We start from the raw sequence: 17,804 nt of genomic DNA, 5'->3' as shown, positions 1-17,804 counted from the left end.
TCACTTCAGCCCATACTCAACCTATGCCATGTCAGGTTCTCATAAATCAGGTGACTATATCCCTCTTTTAAAACTCTAGGACTTAAAATCCTAAGGTAGAACTTCTTAAACTTTTCCCACTCAGAGACATTTAATCAATTCATGCCCAATTATAAGCACAACTTAATTGCAGCTCACAGTCAATCAAAAGGCTCTTCACTACTCAGGAGCAAAACCTTTGGTATTGTACATAACCACATTCTTCCAGAAGGTTTACAATCATGTGGGTTCTAACAACTTATCATGTATTCACTCAGAACTGGGCCTTCTTTAGCCAGTCTCCATTATATTTGTCATGATTTTTTAAAAGAGCATTTTGCCATTGTACCCAAATAACTCTTGAGGATGCTTCTGCAGATTCATCTCTCAGATATTTTACCCATTTTGTTAATTTGAATAGAATTTCTCTTTCTATCCCTTCCTTCTGGAATTTATTTATACTACATAAAAATATGGTTGATTTTTGTTGGTTCGTTTTATATCCTATTTTATCGATATTGTCTCAGTTTCTTTGTGATTCTCTGGAATCTTCAAAGTAAACCATCAACAAATAGGAATAGTTTTTTTTCCCTCCCCTTTGCCTGCTTATACCTTTAATCGCCTTCTCTTGTCTTATCGCTATTGTTAGCATTTCTAAGACCATGTCAGATAATAAAAGGTGAAAGGGATCATCCTTGCTTTACTTCCCGATGATCAGACAATCAATCAATAAGTATTTAAACACTTATGTGCAAGGTACTGTAATAAACCCTGGGATTACAAAGAAAGATCAAAAAACTCCCTGCCCTTAAGAAACTCACAATCTATTGGGGAAGATAACATGGCTTAAGATGAAGAAAATTGTTCAAGAAAGGTGCTAGCATTAAAGGGTTTCAACAAAAGCTTCTTGTCAAACATGGGGATTTTGCTGGGACTTGAAAGAGTCTAGATAAACCAAAAGACAGAAATAAGGGGAGAGAGAGAATTCCAGGCATTGGGGACAGCCAGGGAAAACACCTGGAGTTGGCAAATGGAGTGTTTTGGTGAGGAACATTGAGTATGTACACTGAATAAGATAGGACTAGAAATATAGAAGAGGACAGGTTACAAAGGACTTTGAATGCCAAACAGAAGGTTGTATATTTGATCATGGAAGTAATAGGAAGCCACTGGAATTTATTTTATTTTATTTATTCTATAGTTTTTCAATTACATGTAAAAACAATTTTTAACATTTGGATTTTTTAAATTTTGAGTTCCAAATTCTCTTAATTCCTCAACACCACCTCACATTGTGAAGGTAAGTAATTTATCATCTGTGGTTATATAAACGTGTGTGTATGCACACACATACACAGATAAATTTTTGCATAACATATTTGTATATTAGTCATGTAAAAGAAAACACAGATTTTTTTAAAATTCACAAAAAATTTTTTAAAGTATTTTTTAATAACTCCATCAGTTCTTTCACTGGATGTGGATAACATTTTTCATCATAAGTTCTTTGCAATTATCTTGCTGAAAAAAGCTAAATCATTCACAATTAATCATTATATAATATTACTATTGCTGTGTACAATGTACTGGTTCTACTCATTTCACTTTGTATCAGTTCATATAAGTCTTTCTAGGCTTTTCTGAAATCAACCCACTCATCATTTCTTGTATAGCACAATGGAATTCCATCACAATTATATACCACAACTTGTTCAAGTATTCCTAAATTTCCAATGTGTTATCATTCCAAAAAGAGCTGATAGATTATTTTTCTACATGTAGGTCGTTTTACTTTTTTTTTTTTTTTTAATCTCTTAGGTATACAGACTTAGAGGTGCTATTGCTGGGTCAAAGGGTATGCACAGTTTTATAGCCCTTTAGGCAAAGTTTGATTGTTTTTCAGAATGATTGGACCTGCACAATTCCATGAATAATGCTTTAGTGTCCCAATTTTCCCACATTTCCTCCAACAATTGTCAATTTCCTTTACTGTCCTATTAGTCAATATGGTAGGTATGTGGTGGTACTTCAGAATTGTTTTAACTTGCATTTCCTTAACAATGGGATTTACAGCATTTTTTATATAACTATACTCACCTGATTACTTCTAAAAACCTCATATCCTTTGACAAATTTATCAATTTTTTTTACCAACTGAGTAATGACTTGTATTTTTATAAATTCAATTCAGTTCTCTGTATATTTGAGAAATGAAGTCTTTATCAGAAAAGCTTGCTGTAAAATTTTTTCAGTTATGATTACTGTATATTTCTTTGCATTCTATTTTCCCTCATTTATACTTTTCTTTTTCTCCTTTCACCATATCCCTCTTCAAAAGTGTTTTATTTCTGATAGCTTCCTTTCCAATCTACCTTCCCTTCTAGAAGCATCCTCTTCTCTTATTCCCCTCTTACTTACCAGTAAGGTAAGATAGAATTCTATACTCAACTAAGGGTGTATGTCTATTCCCTCTTTGAGCCAATTCTGATGAGAGTAATTCTTAAATGGTATGTACTCCCCTCCCCCATTCTTCTCTCTATAGTAAAATTTTGCGCCTCTTTTATATAATTTACCCTATTCTCTGCCTTCCCCATTGTCCCATGCATCCCTCTTTCTCACCTCATAGTTTTATTTTTAATTATTATTATCCCATCATAGTTAACTCACACCTGTGCCCTTTGTCTTTGTATATTCTTCCTAATTGCTCTAAAAATAATAGTTCTTAAGAGTTACAAGTATCATCTTCCCATGTAGAAATATAAACAGTTTAACTTCACTGAATGCCTGATGATTTCTCTTTCCTGTTTTTAATGCTTTTTTAATACTTCTTTTGAGTTTTCTATTTAAAAGTCAAATTTTGTTTTCAGCTCTAGTTTTTTTCATTAGAAATGCTTGAAAGTTCTCAATTTCATTAAATATCCATTTTTTAAAATTTGAACTCAAGTCCTCTTGACTTCAGGACTGGTGCTCTAATCACTGCACCACCTAGCTGCCCCTGTATACATTCATTTTTAATATATTTCCATATGAGTTGTATTGGGGAAGAACAATTAGAGCAAAGGGGAAAATCTATGAGAAAAAAAAAGCAAGCAAACAAAAAAAGGTGAAAATAGTATACTTCAATCTGCATTTAATCTCTAAATCTCACTCTCTCAATGTAGATATTTTCCATCCTAAGTCTTTTGGAATTGCCTTAGATCACTGAATTGCTGAGAAGTGCCAAGTCCATCCAGTTGATCATCACATAATCTTTTTGTGGCTGTGTGCAATGATCTCTGGTTCTTAACATGTCACTCAGCATCATGTAAGTCTCTCCAGGCCTCTCTGAAATCATCCTGCTGGTCATTTCTTATAGAACAATAATATTCCATATATCATAACTTGTTCAGCCATTCCCCAACTGATGGGTATTCACTCAATTTCCAGTTCTTTGCCATGACAAAAAAAAAAAAAAAACAACTACTACAAATATGCACCTATGGCCCCTTTTCCCTTTTTTATGATCTATTTGACATACAAATCCAGTGGATGCCCCCAAATTTAGCAGATGTGATCTGAATGAAGATTCAGCAAAGTAGATTGAGTTGGTCAATTAGGAGCAAGAGAGAATAAAAACTTAGAAAGAGATTATTAAGGGGAAGGATATGATTGACTCTGTCAATCTTCCAACAATCAGAGGATTGTCAATGGCCATTAGATTTGATTAAGAGATCACAATATTTATTGGGAAAGCTGCCTGGTTATTTTTAAACCTATCCTTATTATTATCTCTAGGCCATCCACCCCTTACTAGTGTCTTTTTCCAATTTCACTCCTATAGTCACATAGTTCAACATTGCACTGATCTCTGCTCTTTAATCTTTGCCCTATTAATCATGCCTTCTCAGACCCAAACTTGTATTATATCCACCTGCTTTATTCCTACTCATGTGCTAGAGAAAGCCATGCAAAAATGCTGACTAGATCCTTTACAATTTCTCTTATCCAATGATGGGTCCTCATTCCATCAAAGCAATCCTTTTTACTCTTCCCTAAATGATTCTTCAGGGGGCAGTTAGGTGGAATGGTGGACAGAATGCCAAATTTGGAGTCAGGGAGATACATTTTTATTAGTTCAAATCTGGTCTCAAACACTCGCTATTTATCTGTGTGACCCTGGATAAAAAATTTTAACCCTGTTTGCATAAAATGAGCTAGAGAAGGAAATAGCAAACTACTCCAATATCATTGTCAAGAAAATCCCAAATAGCATCATGAAAAGCTAGACATATTTTGTGCTGGCAAAGCAAAGGAAATCGAGGGGAAGCCCATCAATTGAGGAATAGCTGGAGAAATTATAATATATAAATGAAATGAAATTTCTATAAGAAATGATAAGCAGAAAAACTTGAGACTTTCATGAACTGATACTAAATGAAATGAGCAGAACCAGGAGAGTTTTGTACATAGTAACAGCAACATTATATGATAATCAATTTTGATAGACTTAGATCTCTTCAGCAATGCAATGATCCAAGACAATGCCAAGAAACTCATAATAGAAAATACTATCCACATCCAGAGAAAGAACTATGGAGTCTGAAGGCATATTGAAGCATATTACTTTCACTTTTTGTTTGTTTTTTTCTTTCTCATGGTTTTCCCCTTTTGTTCTGATTCTTCTTTCAGAATATGACTAATGGAAATATGTTTTTAAAAAGTTAAACTAAATTTTAAAAGGAGTTAGACACAACTGCAACAACTGAAGAACTCAATCTCCCAATATTATCCCTCTCCTTACCATCTCCACAGAAGACCTTGCCTTATGTTTTACTGCAAAAATAGAGCCCAACCATCATGAGTTCTTTCTTGGCTATAAATATTTTGGTATATTTGAACCCTTTTATTTTTATCAATAACTTCCTTGGGATACATATATAACAATAAATGTTTGGGTCAAAAGGATATGGGCATTCTAGTCATTTATTTACATAATTCCATATTGCTTTCCAGAAGGATTGTACTTTATAACTCCACCAAAAATGCAGTGTGCTTGATTTTCTACAACTCCTCCAACATTGTCATTTCTCATCTTTTATAACTTTTGCCATTTTGCTGGGTATTGGATTGTTTTGATTTACAATTCTCCTGCCCTTCTTTATATCTCAAACCCTTCTACTTTCTCTCTTCCCATTTTCTCCTCTTTTGTGCTAGAATCTGATTAAGATTTGGCTCTACTTATTAAAACATTTTTAAACATTTTTTAAAAGTTTAAAATTCCAAATTCTATCCCTGCCTCCCTAACTTGGTCTTGGTTCTTCTTCCCTTCTCTCACTAGACTTTCTCCCTTGGTGACCCCATCTGCTCCCATGGCTTCAATTATTATCTCTAGGTGATCATTCAGAAATCTTTATATCTAGCCATGGTCTTTCTCTTAGGGCAGCTAGATGATGCCATGAATAGAACTCTGGATGTGCAGTGAGGCTCATCTTCACAAGTTCAATTCTAGCCTAGGACACTTATTAGCTGTGTGATTGTAGGCAAGTCTTTTAATCCAGTTTACCTCAGTTTCTTCATCTGTAAAATGGGCTGGAGAGGGACATGGCAAATGACTCCAGTATCTTTGGCAAAAAATAACAGAGGAGGTCAAAAGAGTCAGACAGGACTGAATAACAACAATACATTACAGAGGGTCACAAAGAGTGAAATATGATTGAACAATGACTAAATAGCAGTTTTTCTTCTAAACACCAGTCTTTCATCATCAACTACTTGTTGGACAGCTCCACCTAATGTCTTGGAGACTTCCTAAATGACATAGCCAAAAGGACTTTACATTTTCCCCAAAGCCCAACTTCTAGTCATATTCATAGCTTTGGAATCAACTTTGATTTTTCACTTTCCCTCCCTACTCTTCATTCTGTACCTCCATATTCTATTGGTTGTCAAATTTTGTCCCTTCTACTTTTTCATTTCTTGCATCCATTTCTTTCTCATCACTCACACAGCTTCTAACCTAATTTAGTGTCCTCATCCCCTTACTCAGTAGTACAATAATAGCCACATAAATAGTCTCCATGTTTCTAGGCTCTTTTCTCTGTAATCCATCCTCCCTATAGCTGCCAAATTGATATTCATAATACACATATAATGAAAATAAAAGTAAAATTAAAAATACCAAATTATTTCCATATTCAAAAATCTTCTGTGACCACCCTAATGAACTGTAGGATAAAATACAAAATTTTCAGTGACACGTGTAAAGTCATCCATAGTATTGCTCCTATTTTCCTTTCCCATCTTATATTATTATTGGTTTTCAGTTGTGTCCAACTCTTTGTGATTCCATTTGGAATTTTCTTGGCAAAGATACTAGAGCAGTTTGCTCTTTCCTTCTCCAATTCACTTTACAAATGAGGAAAATGATAAAAACAGGATTGTGACTTTCCTAGGGTCACACAGCTAGTAAGAGTCTGAGGCTGGATTTGAACTCATAAGGATGATCTTCCTGATTCCAGATGCAGTACTCTATCCATGGTGCTAACTAACTGCCCAGTCATATTTTACATTACCTCCTTCCAATTAGACTTGTTTACTAGAGGTTCTTTTACACAATATTCCAACTCTTACTCTGGGCCCTTGCAGAAATAGTCCCCTATATCTGCAATGGACTTTCAATTTATCACTGACATTTCCTTCAAAGCGGATCTCAACTTCCACCTCCTGATCCATCCAGATGTCTGTGCTTTGCCCTTTCAAAATTACTTTGCTATCACTCTGATTTTATTTATTCTCCATAGAATCTAATTTTTTTAAGAGAAGGGACTCACATATCACAGTATATTTTGCATCATAGGTGCTTAATAAAAGCCTGTTAAATTGAATTAACAAGTAAGGTTGCCCTTCAAATGAAATGAGATACCTAAGGAGGTGATGAGGCTGAAGGTCCTCAAGTCTAGTCTTGATTACTATTCACCTGGGATCTTATAGAAGAGATCCTTAAGTTCTTATAGGATGGACAGATAGCTTCAGACATTTCTTCAATTCAGAGGTTTTATGATTCTAAGAGGCAAGGAAAGGAGTCTGCCCTGTATCTGGCATGGCTCCATAAAACCTGGGCTCAAATTCTAGCTGCGATCATGTTTGAACTTAAAGCAAGAATTCTTAAATTGGGGTCCACGAATTTTTTTTTACTATTCTGATGACTGTATTGCAATATAATTGGTTTCCTAGGGAATTCTATGTATTTGTTTTTATGCTTTTAAGAACTTTATTCTAAGCCTTTGCCAGACTGTTGCCAAAGGACCCATTTTAGACATTCTCTTAATTTTGGGTTTCATCTTCCAAAAAATAAAGATTCAATTCAATGGCCATGAAGGTCTCTTCCAGTTCTCAATTCTATGATCCTATAATGTGATCTTGCCAGACTTAACTTTCCTCCTCTGTAAAATGGGGACAATGATAATACCCAATGTCACAAAGTTGTTATGCTGATCAAATTAAAGAAAGACTGTGTAAAAAAATTAAATAATCCTGAAAAATACTAGTTGTATGTAAAAATTATTATTAGTATCACTGCGGTTATTATTAATGTGGTAATAAATGAAGGTTTCCTTCTTCCTGGGAATATCCTATTAACCTTTCTTCTTCCTAGCCAGGAGGATTCCGTTGACTCATTGGGATTTACACTTCTGTGGAAGGAAAAAGAGCTGATGGATGAGGGGCGGGGAGAGGTCTAGTAGGAATTTAATAGTCCCCTTCCTTTATCAGTTTGGAATCTCCATGGAAATCCAAAGGGTTTCTCCACAGATAACTCCAGAAAAAAAGTCAGTTTTTTCAAGCCCTGCCTCATAAGCCGCTCATAAGCTGTATGATAGGGGGAAAAGGAGTCACATCCATCTCACCTTTTCCCACTCCCTTCAGCCGTACCCTACCCCCTCCAAATACACACACACACACACACACACACACACACACACACACACACACACACACACAGGGAGCTCCTGGGAAAACGCCTTCTCACCTCTCCTGGGACTGAAATAGAGCTGGGTAAGGAAAACTGCCTGTCACGAGCCAGATGCTGCTACCACCCTCTTAGCTATGGCCTGAGTCTCCTGAGGGAGCATGAAATGACTTCCCTCCCTATTCCATCCTTCCTGTCCCTCACCTTGTTTGAGGTCTGAAGAAGAGGCGAAGGCAAAAGACTCAGCTGTGCTAACCTAGTGCCCGATGCCTGTGACTTTATGTCTGGCTCTGCAGTTGGGTCCCAGTCTCCAGTTGGCACGGAGAAAAGGATGGTCTGTCTCCATGCCTCCTATTTTCTATTTTTTCCAAATACATACAAAGATAGTTTTCAACATTCACCTTTGCAAAATCTTGTGTTTGAAATTTTTCTTCCTTCTCCCCTGCCCTTCCCAAGACAGCAAGCAATCTGATATAGGTTAAACATGTGCAATTCTTCCAAACATATTTCCACATTTGTCATACTGTGCAAGAAAAATCAGCTTAAAAGGAAAAAAGTATGAGAAAGAAAAAAAACAAGCAAACAAACAACAATAACAAAAAGGTGAAAATACTATCAGGCCTCCTACTTTCATTGACTCTGAACAAGGCAGGTCTTTCACTTCCTAGCTCAAGAGCCAAACCAATTGGGATCTAGGGACTCAGTTCCCCTCTCAAACCAAGTTATTTCTCCACTCTATCCCACTATCATTCTTATCCCCATCACAAACTGAAGATGACAGAGTTGGAAAGCAGGTGGAAAACCTGTTGCCTCAGCCAGAACTTTGTAACCAAATTTCAACCAAATTACCCAAATCAAAGAAATCAGCAGTTGGAAATTCTGGGAAAAAAAGAATTCTCCGTTTCTGGTTATTAGAAGAAGGGATAGGAACCATGTCCTATCTGTTTGTTCTGTGATTTCCCTTTGCAGAATGGGAGATATCAGATGGCTCTTTGGAGAGAATCTAAAGCTAAGCATCTTGGATCAAGTTAAGTACAGTAGCTTAGGTTTATATCTTCATGATAGCCTTAAGAAGGAGATGGTATAAGGCTAATTATCACAACCTCTATTTTATGCAGGGGAAAGGTGAGACTCAGGTCTGGGACTCAAATCGAGGGCTTCTGGCTTTGTCTAAGAGGAGGCTAGTGGGATCTATTCATGGAGATATTGAGTAGTACTGATACAGGGGGAGACTTAGTAGAAAGACAGGACCACACTTGCATGAGATAGTCTTGAACCTGTGATTTCATTAATGAAGGAAACTCTCCAAAGGCAAGTGATCACCTTTTTTTCTGCAAGTTGTTTTTTAGAAAGTGGCCTTGAGGCACTGGGAAGTTGTCCACAGGAACAAATTAGTATGTATCAGAGATGAGACTGGTACTTATGCTTGTGGATACCAAGGACAGCTCTGTATCCCCTCTGCCATATTGTCCCAGACATCTACTACTCAACAGCAAGGATGAGACTTTTATATAGCCCTGTACGTGTTCTACACTATGAAATAATGTATATTTCATTCGACCTCTTCTCTCTAAAATGAAAATAATAATAGCATCTATCTCAGGATTGTAGGAGATAAATGAGATAATATAAGGCACTGCTATATGTCAGTTATTATCAGAGAGGCAAAGGGGACTTAGTGGTTAGAAAGCAGACAGAAGTCAGGACATGCAGTCAAGCCTTCTTTCTAATCCTATTGCTTGTATGTATAAAACATTTAACTGCTCAGGAGTTGTCTGAGAACAGAAAAGGTGTGGGACTAGAGCCGTTTGGAAGTGGTACAGTGGATAGAGCACTGGGGCCTGGAGTTAGAAAAACTAATTTCAGATCTAGCCTTAGATACTTAGTAGTAGTCTGGCCTCGGATAAGTCATTTAATCCTCTTCACCTCAGTTTCCTCCTCTGTAAAATGAGCTGGAGAAGGAAATGGCAAACCACTCCTGTATCTTTGTCAAGAAAATGCCAAGATGGGGGTCGCAAAGAGCTGGACATGATTGAACAACATCCTAAACAATTTCCTTGAAAGTATTCAAATGAAATTAGAAGTTCAGTCACTACGTCTATTATCACAATTAATTCTTCTTCTTATTGGATGGACCCTGTCAGGTAGGGCTTCCTGGAGACTGGGTAGGAGGCACCTTGGGTAGGGAGAAGGAGCTTACGGTCAGGGTAAGGGGGTGCTGGTACAGAAGTTGAGCACGGACCACCAAGAGACCAGAAGACTCATGTGGGTTGGTGAGAAGCGGGGCAATATGAGAAGTGACTGAGGTAGAGAGCCGAGGGAAGCGCGGCTGGCCCCCTCCATGGCAGAGCCACCAGTTCTTGGATCAATCCGGCAGTGACCCACTTAGCAGGGCGAACAAGTGGAGGTGGGAGTCCTGCGGGAAGGAGGGGGAGAAGGGGATTGACCCGGGTCCCTGCCACACCCCTCCCAGGGGCTTGCTCCTCGGCTCCCTGGCTCCCTGACCTCGGTCTCTCTGCCCCTTTCCCTGTCCGTCCCCAGCCACTCGCCCCACCGCGCTGGGGTCAGTGTCAGCGCCACATGGCTACGGGGTGAGCGCTGTCCCTCACCCAGCCGTTGCCCCCGCCTCGGGAGCCTCCGAGGAAGTGTCGGGGTGAGAAGGCGGCCCCTGCCCCGGGTGCGGAATCTAGCCTCGCCGGGCGGAGGCCCCGGACAGGACTGGTACGCTGTGACGGGGGGAGCCCCTCCTTCCCCCCCTTCCCCTCTCTTTGGGCAGGGGCTCTTCCAGCTCCCACCCCGAGCTGGTCTGTGCGCGGTTCGGCTCCGGCTCCTTTTAAAGCGCAGCTCTGGCGTGGGTCACCTCGTGGGGGGCAGCGGAGTGTCCTCTGGCCCCGGACTTGGCAGAGGGAGGGAAGCAGAGCCGACCTTCCCCTCCAAGATGAGGGGCTGAAGGGCCCCCGCTCGGCCTGGGCACCCCCGGGGGCCGAGGGGAGGGGCCAGCCCCAGCCCCGGGACCTGCCTGTCGGACTTGGGAAGAAGCGGGGTGCCGGGGAGGGGAGGAAGGGTCGGGTGAATCCCGGAGCAGACGCCGGGGACGCAGAGGGACTGAGGGGGAGGGGAGCCGGGCGGCCGCTTCTCCCTTTGTCCTTTTCCTCCCGTGGTGCCTCGGCCGGGCTTTGTCCCCGCTGCCCGTGTGGCCGGGCAGTGCCCCTGTGCTAGTTCGGGGCGGGGCGGGGCGGGGCGGGGGAGGGGAGGCGGAGAGGAGGGGGAGGGGAGAAGGGGGGGCGGGCTCTCTCCTCACGTGCTCCCCCAGCTCGGCTCTTAACACTGGGCTCACGCCGCAGGGGGATGGAGACGGCTCCCTGTTTCTGAGCTCTGGGGGCGGCCGCTTGGCCCCTGCCCCCCTCCCACCTCCCTTCACCTGCTCCTCAAATCCCAGCCTCCCGTCCCAGTCCAGCCCGGGAGGGAGACAGCAGCGGCAGCGACCCCCTCCCAGCCCTCGCCTTCTTCTCGGCTGGCTGGCCGCCACCCCGGCCGCCCGCTCCCCGGCCGGGCATCTCCCTCCCCGTCCTCGGCCCCAGACCTGGGGAGATTATGAGGGAAGGATGAGTCGGATGCTCCGCTGGGTGTTGGTGCCTTTCGTCGTTTTCTCCGCTCTCTTCCCACAGCCCGGTGAGTGTGCTCCCCTTCCCCCAGTCCCAACCGGAGGGCCCGATCCCACCCACTCCCAGCGCCCCCGCCCCCGCCTGGCCCCTTGCCTCCCCTCCAGCCCCGGCCCGCTTCCCTGCCCCCCCCAGAATGCAGTAGGTTTCTGCTGCATCCACATTTTCCTGCAGTGTGTGTGGGGGGAGCACCGAGTTTGGGAGGGTTGAGGTGTGCCGGGGAGGGAGCCATCCACCCACCTGTCTCCATCCCCACGGTTTTCCGACCATGGCCACCCCCTGCTGGGACGCCCAGCTCCCCCACGGACCCGGGAGAGGGGGTCTCTAGGGTGCTTGGGCTGGAGTAGAGGAGGGCCCGTCCGTCGTCGTGCCCCATCCTTGGCTGCTGCCCATCAGAGCCATTCTCCCTCAGGAGGTGATCCTGCCTCCTCGGGTCTCCACAGGTGACTCCGCAGCCCCGGGACTCTGGGGATCCGCCGTTCCTTCCTGAGTCTGCCCCAGTCCCGGTCCTCTGTCCCCACCGGGGTCCCTTCTAGCAGGTGGCCTTGTCTCTGCAGGTCTTGGTGGGGTGGCTGGGCCAACAGGAGCCCTGCAGTGGGGGAAACAGCCCTGGGACAGGGGGCGGCATACTTCTGAGGTCACCCATCCGAGCCGGCTGGTGGGGGAGAGCTCTGGGAGAGAGATCAGCAAGCAAGAGCTGGACACCAGAGCCCGAAAGGAGCCGCCTGGGGGCCCGGTGAGTGGGGCGCATCGGGAAGGGAGCTCCGTTAACTGATGTCAAGTTTGGGGGAGAGGAGCCGCTTTCCTGAACTCCTGGACAAGGGCCACAGGGAATGAGGGTGTCCCCTGGACAGGGCTTCCAGCTCTTCTCAGGATCCGGACCTCAGGTCTGACTCAGCCCCGCAGGTCCTGCGGCCCTTGGTCTCAGTTTCCCTTTCTGTAGGGAGACCCTTAAGGGGCCGCAAGGCAGAAGACTGGGGAGACCTGGCGAATTGTTAGAACTGCTGAGCTCTAGATTCTCCAATTGTCCTGGTGAGCTAAGTGTTAAAAGGCTTGGTGGGGGGGATGTTACTTAAGTGCTAAGCTCTCCATCCTAGTTTCTCTGATATACCTCATTTCCCAGGCTTCCAAGGTCCTTTTCCTTGAGATGACGGTTGTGTGATAAATTAGGATTAACTTTGGGCCTCGTGGGGTACCCGAGGGGAGGGGGGGAGGGGAGAGAAAAACTTCGAATCCAGAATGAAAACTCCTGGGTTCTGTCTTTGGCCCTGAAATCTCACGGAGGACATCTCAGCTCTGTTTCTAGGTCCTCCCTAGGCTGGGTGGAGGGACTTGTCAGTCCTTCTTCCTTCCTTCCACTGAAGGCAGAGTCCGGAGAAGAAGAGCTTAGTGTCCAGAAAGTGCTTTGCGATCCCCAGCTAAAACATTGCCTGCCAAACCCTCCCACCCCCACCTAGCTCCCTTTCAGCTTCTGTCCCCTAGGGTGTCTCAGAGGAAGGTTAGGAATAAAGGAGATTAATTGTAATTAATATTTAATTAATATTGTGTGAATAATAACCATCAAAATGGAATATTCATTTAGAGTTCTCTGCAATCCTGAAGCTTTGGGGGAGGAGGCCAGGTAGCAGACCCTGAAAGGGAGGGGGCCAAAGCCTTATGGAAGGCATTGGGTGGGTCCATCTCTACAGAAATACAAACTTAAAGAAGGACTTGGAGGGTATTGCTCAAGCTTGGAAATTTTTTTTTTTTTTAGAAGGAGGAAGGAGGGCAGAGGGGATATATGTTGAGGGAGGGGGAAGGGGAAGTGAGAAATGGAAGACTACCATTACAGACATCTGTCAGTCTGGCATCTGTCCCTGGCTAATGTATTTGGTTAAAAGCCCTAACAGGGGAGTGGGGGGGATGTGGTGGAAAGAGGGAGAGGACTGGAGATGGAAGAGAGCAGGAAGAGAGCATGCATAATAGATGGGCCATCACTCAGGGTGGTGGGAGGGGGGCAGGAGGGGGATAGATTAATGGTCCTTGGGAAGTGGAGGGGAAGGAAGGGGCTCTAGTCAGATTCTACTTTGTTCTCATAGGGTGGGAGGTAGGAGAGGGGGGAGGGAGAGATGACCTGAAGAAGGGGCTAGATGCACAGACTCCTGTGTCCTCAGTCTGAGGGCTGAGCAAGGAAGCGGGGACGTGGGGTGCCTGGCACCTTGCTCCTTGGTCGGACGGCCTCACTCCTGCACCAGGTCCCTCTGAAAAAGCAGAAGGAGAGGCATGGGGATGGCAAATGGAGAAGGTTGACCTCTATGTCTCTTGGGCCAAAATGGCATTCCTCCAGCTCTCTAACCCAGCTGTCCATACTCTCGGTTCCTATGGAGGCTGACCTGGTTGGAGGACAGAAAGAAGGACAGGCTTGAGAAGGAAGACAGATGGGGGGAATGGGAAAAGGGACACCAAAGCTAAGGAGACTCTTGCCTCAACCTAATTTTCTGAGAAAGTGTATAATGGTGAGAAAGAGATTGGGGGACTGGGGCATTTTGGGAAAATCATAGCTTATAGTTATGTTAGACTTTCCGCTTTAAAAGGTGTCATATATACATTATTTCACTTGATCCACACAATATGTAGGTGCTGTTATTATTCCCTTTTTATAGATGAGTAAACTGAGGCTATAAACTTTCCTAATACAGCTTGAGGTAGGATCTGAACCCGTCTTCTTGATTCAAGTCCACACTCTCTCCACTGTACTTGGCTATGAATTCAGGGTAGGAGTTGCCCCTCCAGGACCTCTTCCCATCCAGAGTCAAGGAGTTGCTAAGGGATTAGGATCAGAAAGAGACTAGAAACCCAATACCCTGGATCCTCTCCTATCAAATATTTTGGGCTAGAAATATAATACTTTTCTTTCCCTGGCTCTTGGGGAGCTTATGTCTTTTATTATAATCTAAAATTTTTAAATTTATTTATTTTTGTTTCCAACATTCATTTTTGTAATATTTTATGTTTCAAATTTTTCTCCTTCCTTTCCTTCCTTCCCCCCTCCCCAAGACAGCAGAGTTCACAGTTTTGTTGGGGAGGCAAGAGCACCATTCAAAGTACCCAGGCCTGCCCAGGACACCCTAAGACATATCCACTGCCCCTTTTTCAGTTTTCTTTGGCCTTTCCAACCTAGGCTCTAATGTGGATTGAGGTGGATCCTCAAAGCCCCTTCCCCTTTTTATCACCTCCTGGAGAAAGAAAGAGCCTGCCCTTCCCTTCCTGTTATTTTTGGTTATTTCCCAGGTTTTTGAATCATTCACTAAATTCAGAAAGGAAAGGACAAGGGGAGGCCCCTCTAAGCTCCTCAACTCTCCCATGTAACTTTTAAGTTACCTGGTCAGAGGTGGACCCTGAGGCTTAAGGGCCCACATGGGGAAAAATGAATGTTGGTCTTTAATATCCCCTTGAACAGTAAATTATTTGGAAAGCATTCGGGGACCCATGTAAGCATCTAAGGATACTGACTGATGGCATGTGGGGGCTATGTTAAGAGCTGGTAAGGATAATGTATCATCAGACTGAAGGGGTTCCTGTGTGTGTGTGTGTGTGTGTGTGTGTGAAGGAAATGGCAACCAAAAGGAACAATGAGAAGGAAGGCAAATAACAAGGCAAGAGACCTGGATTTGAATTCTGATTCTGCCTAAGTGTGATTCTGAGATTTGGAAAGTTGAACTAACTGGCCTCCATCAATCATACTTTCACAGATTTACAGCTAGAATCTAATTCAACTGCTTCATTTTATGAACAAAGAAACGGAGGCTACAGAGTTTAAATTGATTGTTTAATCTCCCAGGGGCAGAAAGAGGCAGACCCAGGTCTGATGATTCCAAAACCAGCCTCTTTTTCTATTGTATCAATCCTTTCCTGGTCCTTTGTAGATCTGAAGGTCTTTGATTCAAAGATGAGTAGATATACTTTGACGTGGCCCTAGTGTAAAGAGAGTCCAAAGACCTGCATTAGAATCCCGCCACTGTCATTAATTCACTATGTGCTTTTGGGCATGTAGCTTCTCCTGTCCTAAGGCTCAGTTTCCCCATTTCTAAGATGAGATCAGTGGTGATCTGGGAGTGTCCTTCCAGCTCTAGGCTTCCCACACAGGATGGCATCAGCAAATGGTTGTGGAACATCTGTGGAAATTTGGAGGTAGATTAGAACCAGACCCAGAAATCCCAGTGCTGCTCGAGATACAATTTGCCTTTATTTCACACTAGGCTCTCAGGAACTACAAACACTTGCTCTCCCAAGCATTCAGCGTGGCTGAAGAAAGTCCAGCCAGAACTTAGGTTTGCAGGGTACTAAATATTAGGAAGGCAATACAGATTTTTCAGGAGACTCAAGAGGATTCTAGGAAAGGGCTGGGCTCAATCAAGATGACTGGATTCAAGACGGAGGAATTTCCGAGTGGAACATATTGAGCAGGCTGGACAAGACTGGACAAACCATAACCATGGTGTGTACCCGGAATTCCCAACCTGTCTGTCTTCATAGACATCCTCACCCCTGCAGCCAGGGGGTTCTGTTACCCCATTGATAAATGGCTTGTGCTCCTGGATCACTGCCTTGTCATGGCAGAGAGGCTTGTGTAGCTCAGGGAAACTATGAGCTATATCATGCACAGTTACCCAAGATGGACAGCTCATAGTTCTGACAAAAAGGAGAAGAAAATGACAAACCACTCCAAGTATCTTTGCCACAAAAAAAACTATGGACAATAATGGAGGACAGAGGGCCTAGTGTGCAAAATCACTGACCTGATAACAATATCTTGTGGATGCTTAACATAGCACAACATTCCCATACATTATCCAGTGATAACCATTTTATGGATGAGGAAAATGAGAAGTGACTTGTCCAAGTGCCACAATGAGATGTGGCACATTAGTGGCTGAACCAGGATTAAAACTCAGGTCTCTAGGGCTCTTTCTGCTATCGTTTGTTTTCATCTGTTAAATGAAAGGGCTATGTTATTCAATGAAGCCCCTTCTATCCATAAATCTGTGAAATTATGATTTACAGAATTCTTATGGACCAATCATCACATTATACAGAGAAAGAAATGGGCTGGGTCATAAGGAGAAAAATAAAAAGTGAGAAGACCTCAAGTAGGAAGAGTAGGAATGTCAGCGAAAGCATTGCCTTTGGGCTACACATCCAGATTTCCATTGTTTTAACTAAAGGCGGGGGTAGGGAGAAGGAGGAAGATTTCTTCTGAATTTTCCCATTTTGGGTTCAAAGTTCCATTTGTTTTAGAAAAGCATCTTGACATATGCGCAATTCTGAAGTTGGGAAAGGGACAAGGAACAAAAGGAATTTCATCCTTCATTCTTAAAGAAGACCAGGGACCTCACTAAGGTGATGTTTTGACTTGTAAAACACCATAAATAGGGTTTGGTAAGACAGCAAAAATGGCTCTGTAGCTGAATTCCAGGCCCAGAGTCAGGAAAACGCATCTTTGGGAGTTTGAATATAGCCTCAGACACTCAGTAACTGTGTGATCTGGGCAAGTCACTTAACCCTGTTTGCTTCAGTTTTCTTATCTGAAAAATGAGTTGGAGAAATGGAAAACCATCCCAGTATCTTTGCCACGAAAACCCCCAAAGGGGTCATGAATGAAATGACTGGACAACAATAACAACAGGGTTCGATATCAAAGATTATGGAGCTCATTGTCATGAATGGGGAGCTTCAGTGTCAGAGGCAGGAATTCTATATCAGGGCACGAAGGTCTCAGTGTCAGGATGGGGATTCATTTTCAGAGAGGACGGGGTCAGTGTCGGAAATGGTAAGAAGTTAACATCAGGATGGGGGCTCAGTGTCAAGCTGGGGGTTCAATGTCAGGGATATCTCGGTGTCAGAGATGGGTTCAGTGTCAGGATGAGGGTTTAACCCCAGGGAATTCAGGGTCAGGGATGGTGAGGAGTCATCCTCTGGGATGGGGGCTAACGTCAGGGATGGAATATCAAGAGAGACAACACCTGGGGCAGGTGATTTTAGTGATGAAGACAAGGAGCATGGTTAGTGCCAGGAAAGGACTGAGGAGTCCAGTTTGTTGTTGTTGGAGATGTTAGACATTCCCAGCCCTAGCTGGGTTCGAGGCCCATTCACTACCTTTTTCTTTCCTTTGTCCCTGATTCTTACCAGTGACCGAGCTG

General features: G+C 43.4%; 1 protein-coding gene and 1 long non-coding RNA gene across 3 annotated transcripts in view; one reads left to right on the top strand and one right to left on the bottom strand.

Annotated features, from left to right (window-relative positions):
• LOC141538969 (uncharacterized) overlaps nucleotides 1–11,655 on the bottom strand; it is a 41,953-nt gene extending 30,298 nt beyond the window's left edge. Inside the window, exon 1 of the long non-coding RNA XR_012481165.1 lies at nucleotides 11,547–11,655. This is a non-coding gene — a long non-coding RNA (uncharacterized LOC141538969). The remainder of the gene's footprint in view (nucleotides 1–11,546) is intronic.
• ADAM11 (ADAM metallopeptidase domain 11) overlaps nucleotides 11,268–17,804 on the top strand; it is a 35,511-nt gene continuing 28,974 nt past the window's right edge. For both annotated transcript variants that reach the window (XM_074261074.1, XM_074261073.1), the window contains exons 1-2: nucleotides 11,268–11,635; nucleotides 12,183–12,361. In XM_074261074.1, coding sequence (XP_074117175.1) covers nucleotides 11,569–11,635; nucleotides 12,183–12,361 — 246 coding nt within the window. In that variant the 5' untranslated portion in view covers nucleotides 11,268–11,568. The remainder of the gene's footprint in view (nucleotides 11,636–12,182; nucleotides 12,362–17,804) is intronic.

This window comes from Sminthopsis crassicaudata, chromosome 4 (assembly GCF_048593235.1).
Source record: "Sminthopsis crassicaudata isolate SCR6 chromosome 4, ASM4859323v1, whole genome shotgun sequence".
Taxonomy (NCBI): Eukaryota; Metazoa; Chordata; class Mammalia; order Dasyuromorphia; family Dasyuridae; genus Sminthopsis; species Sminthopsis crassicaudata.
The sequence above is the reverse complement of the archived record's forward strand: the minus strand, read 5'-3'. Positions and strand labels throughout refer to the sequence as shown.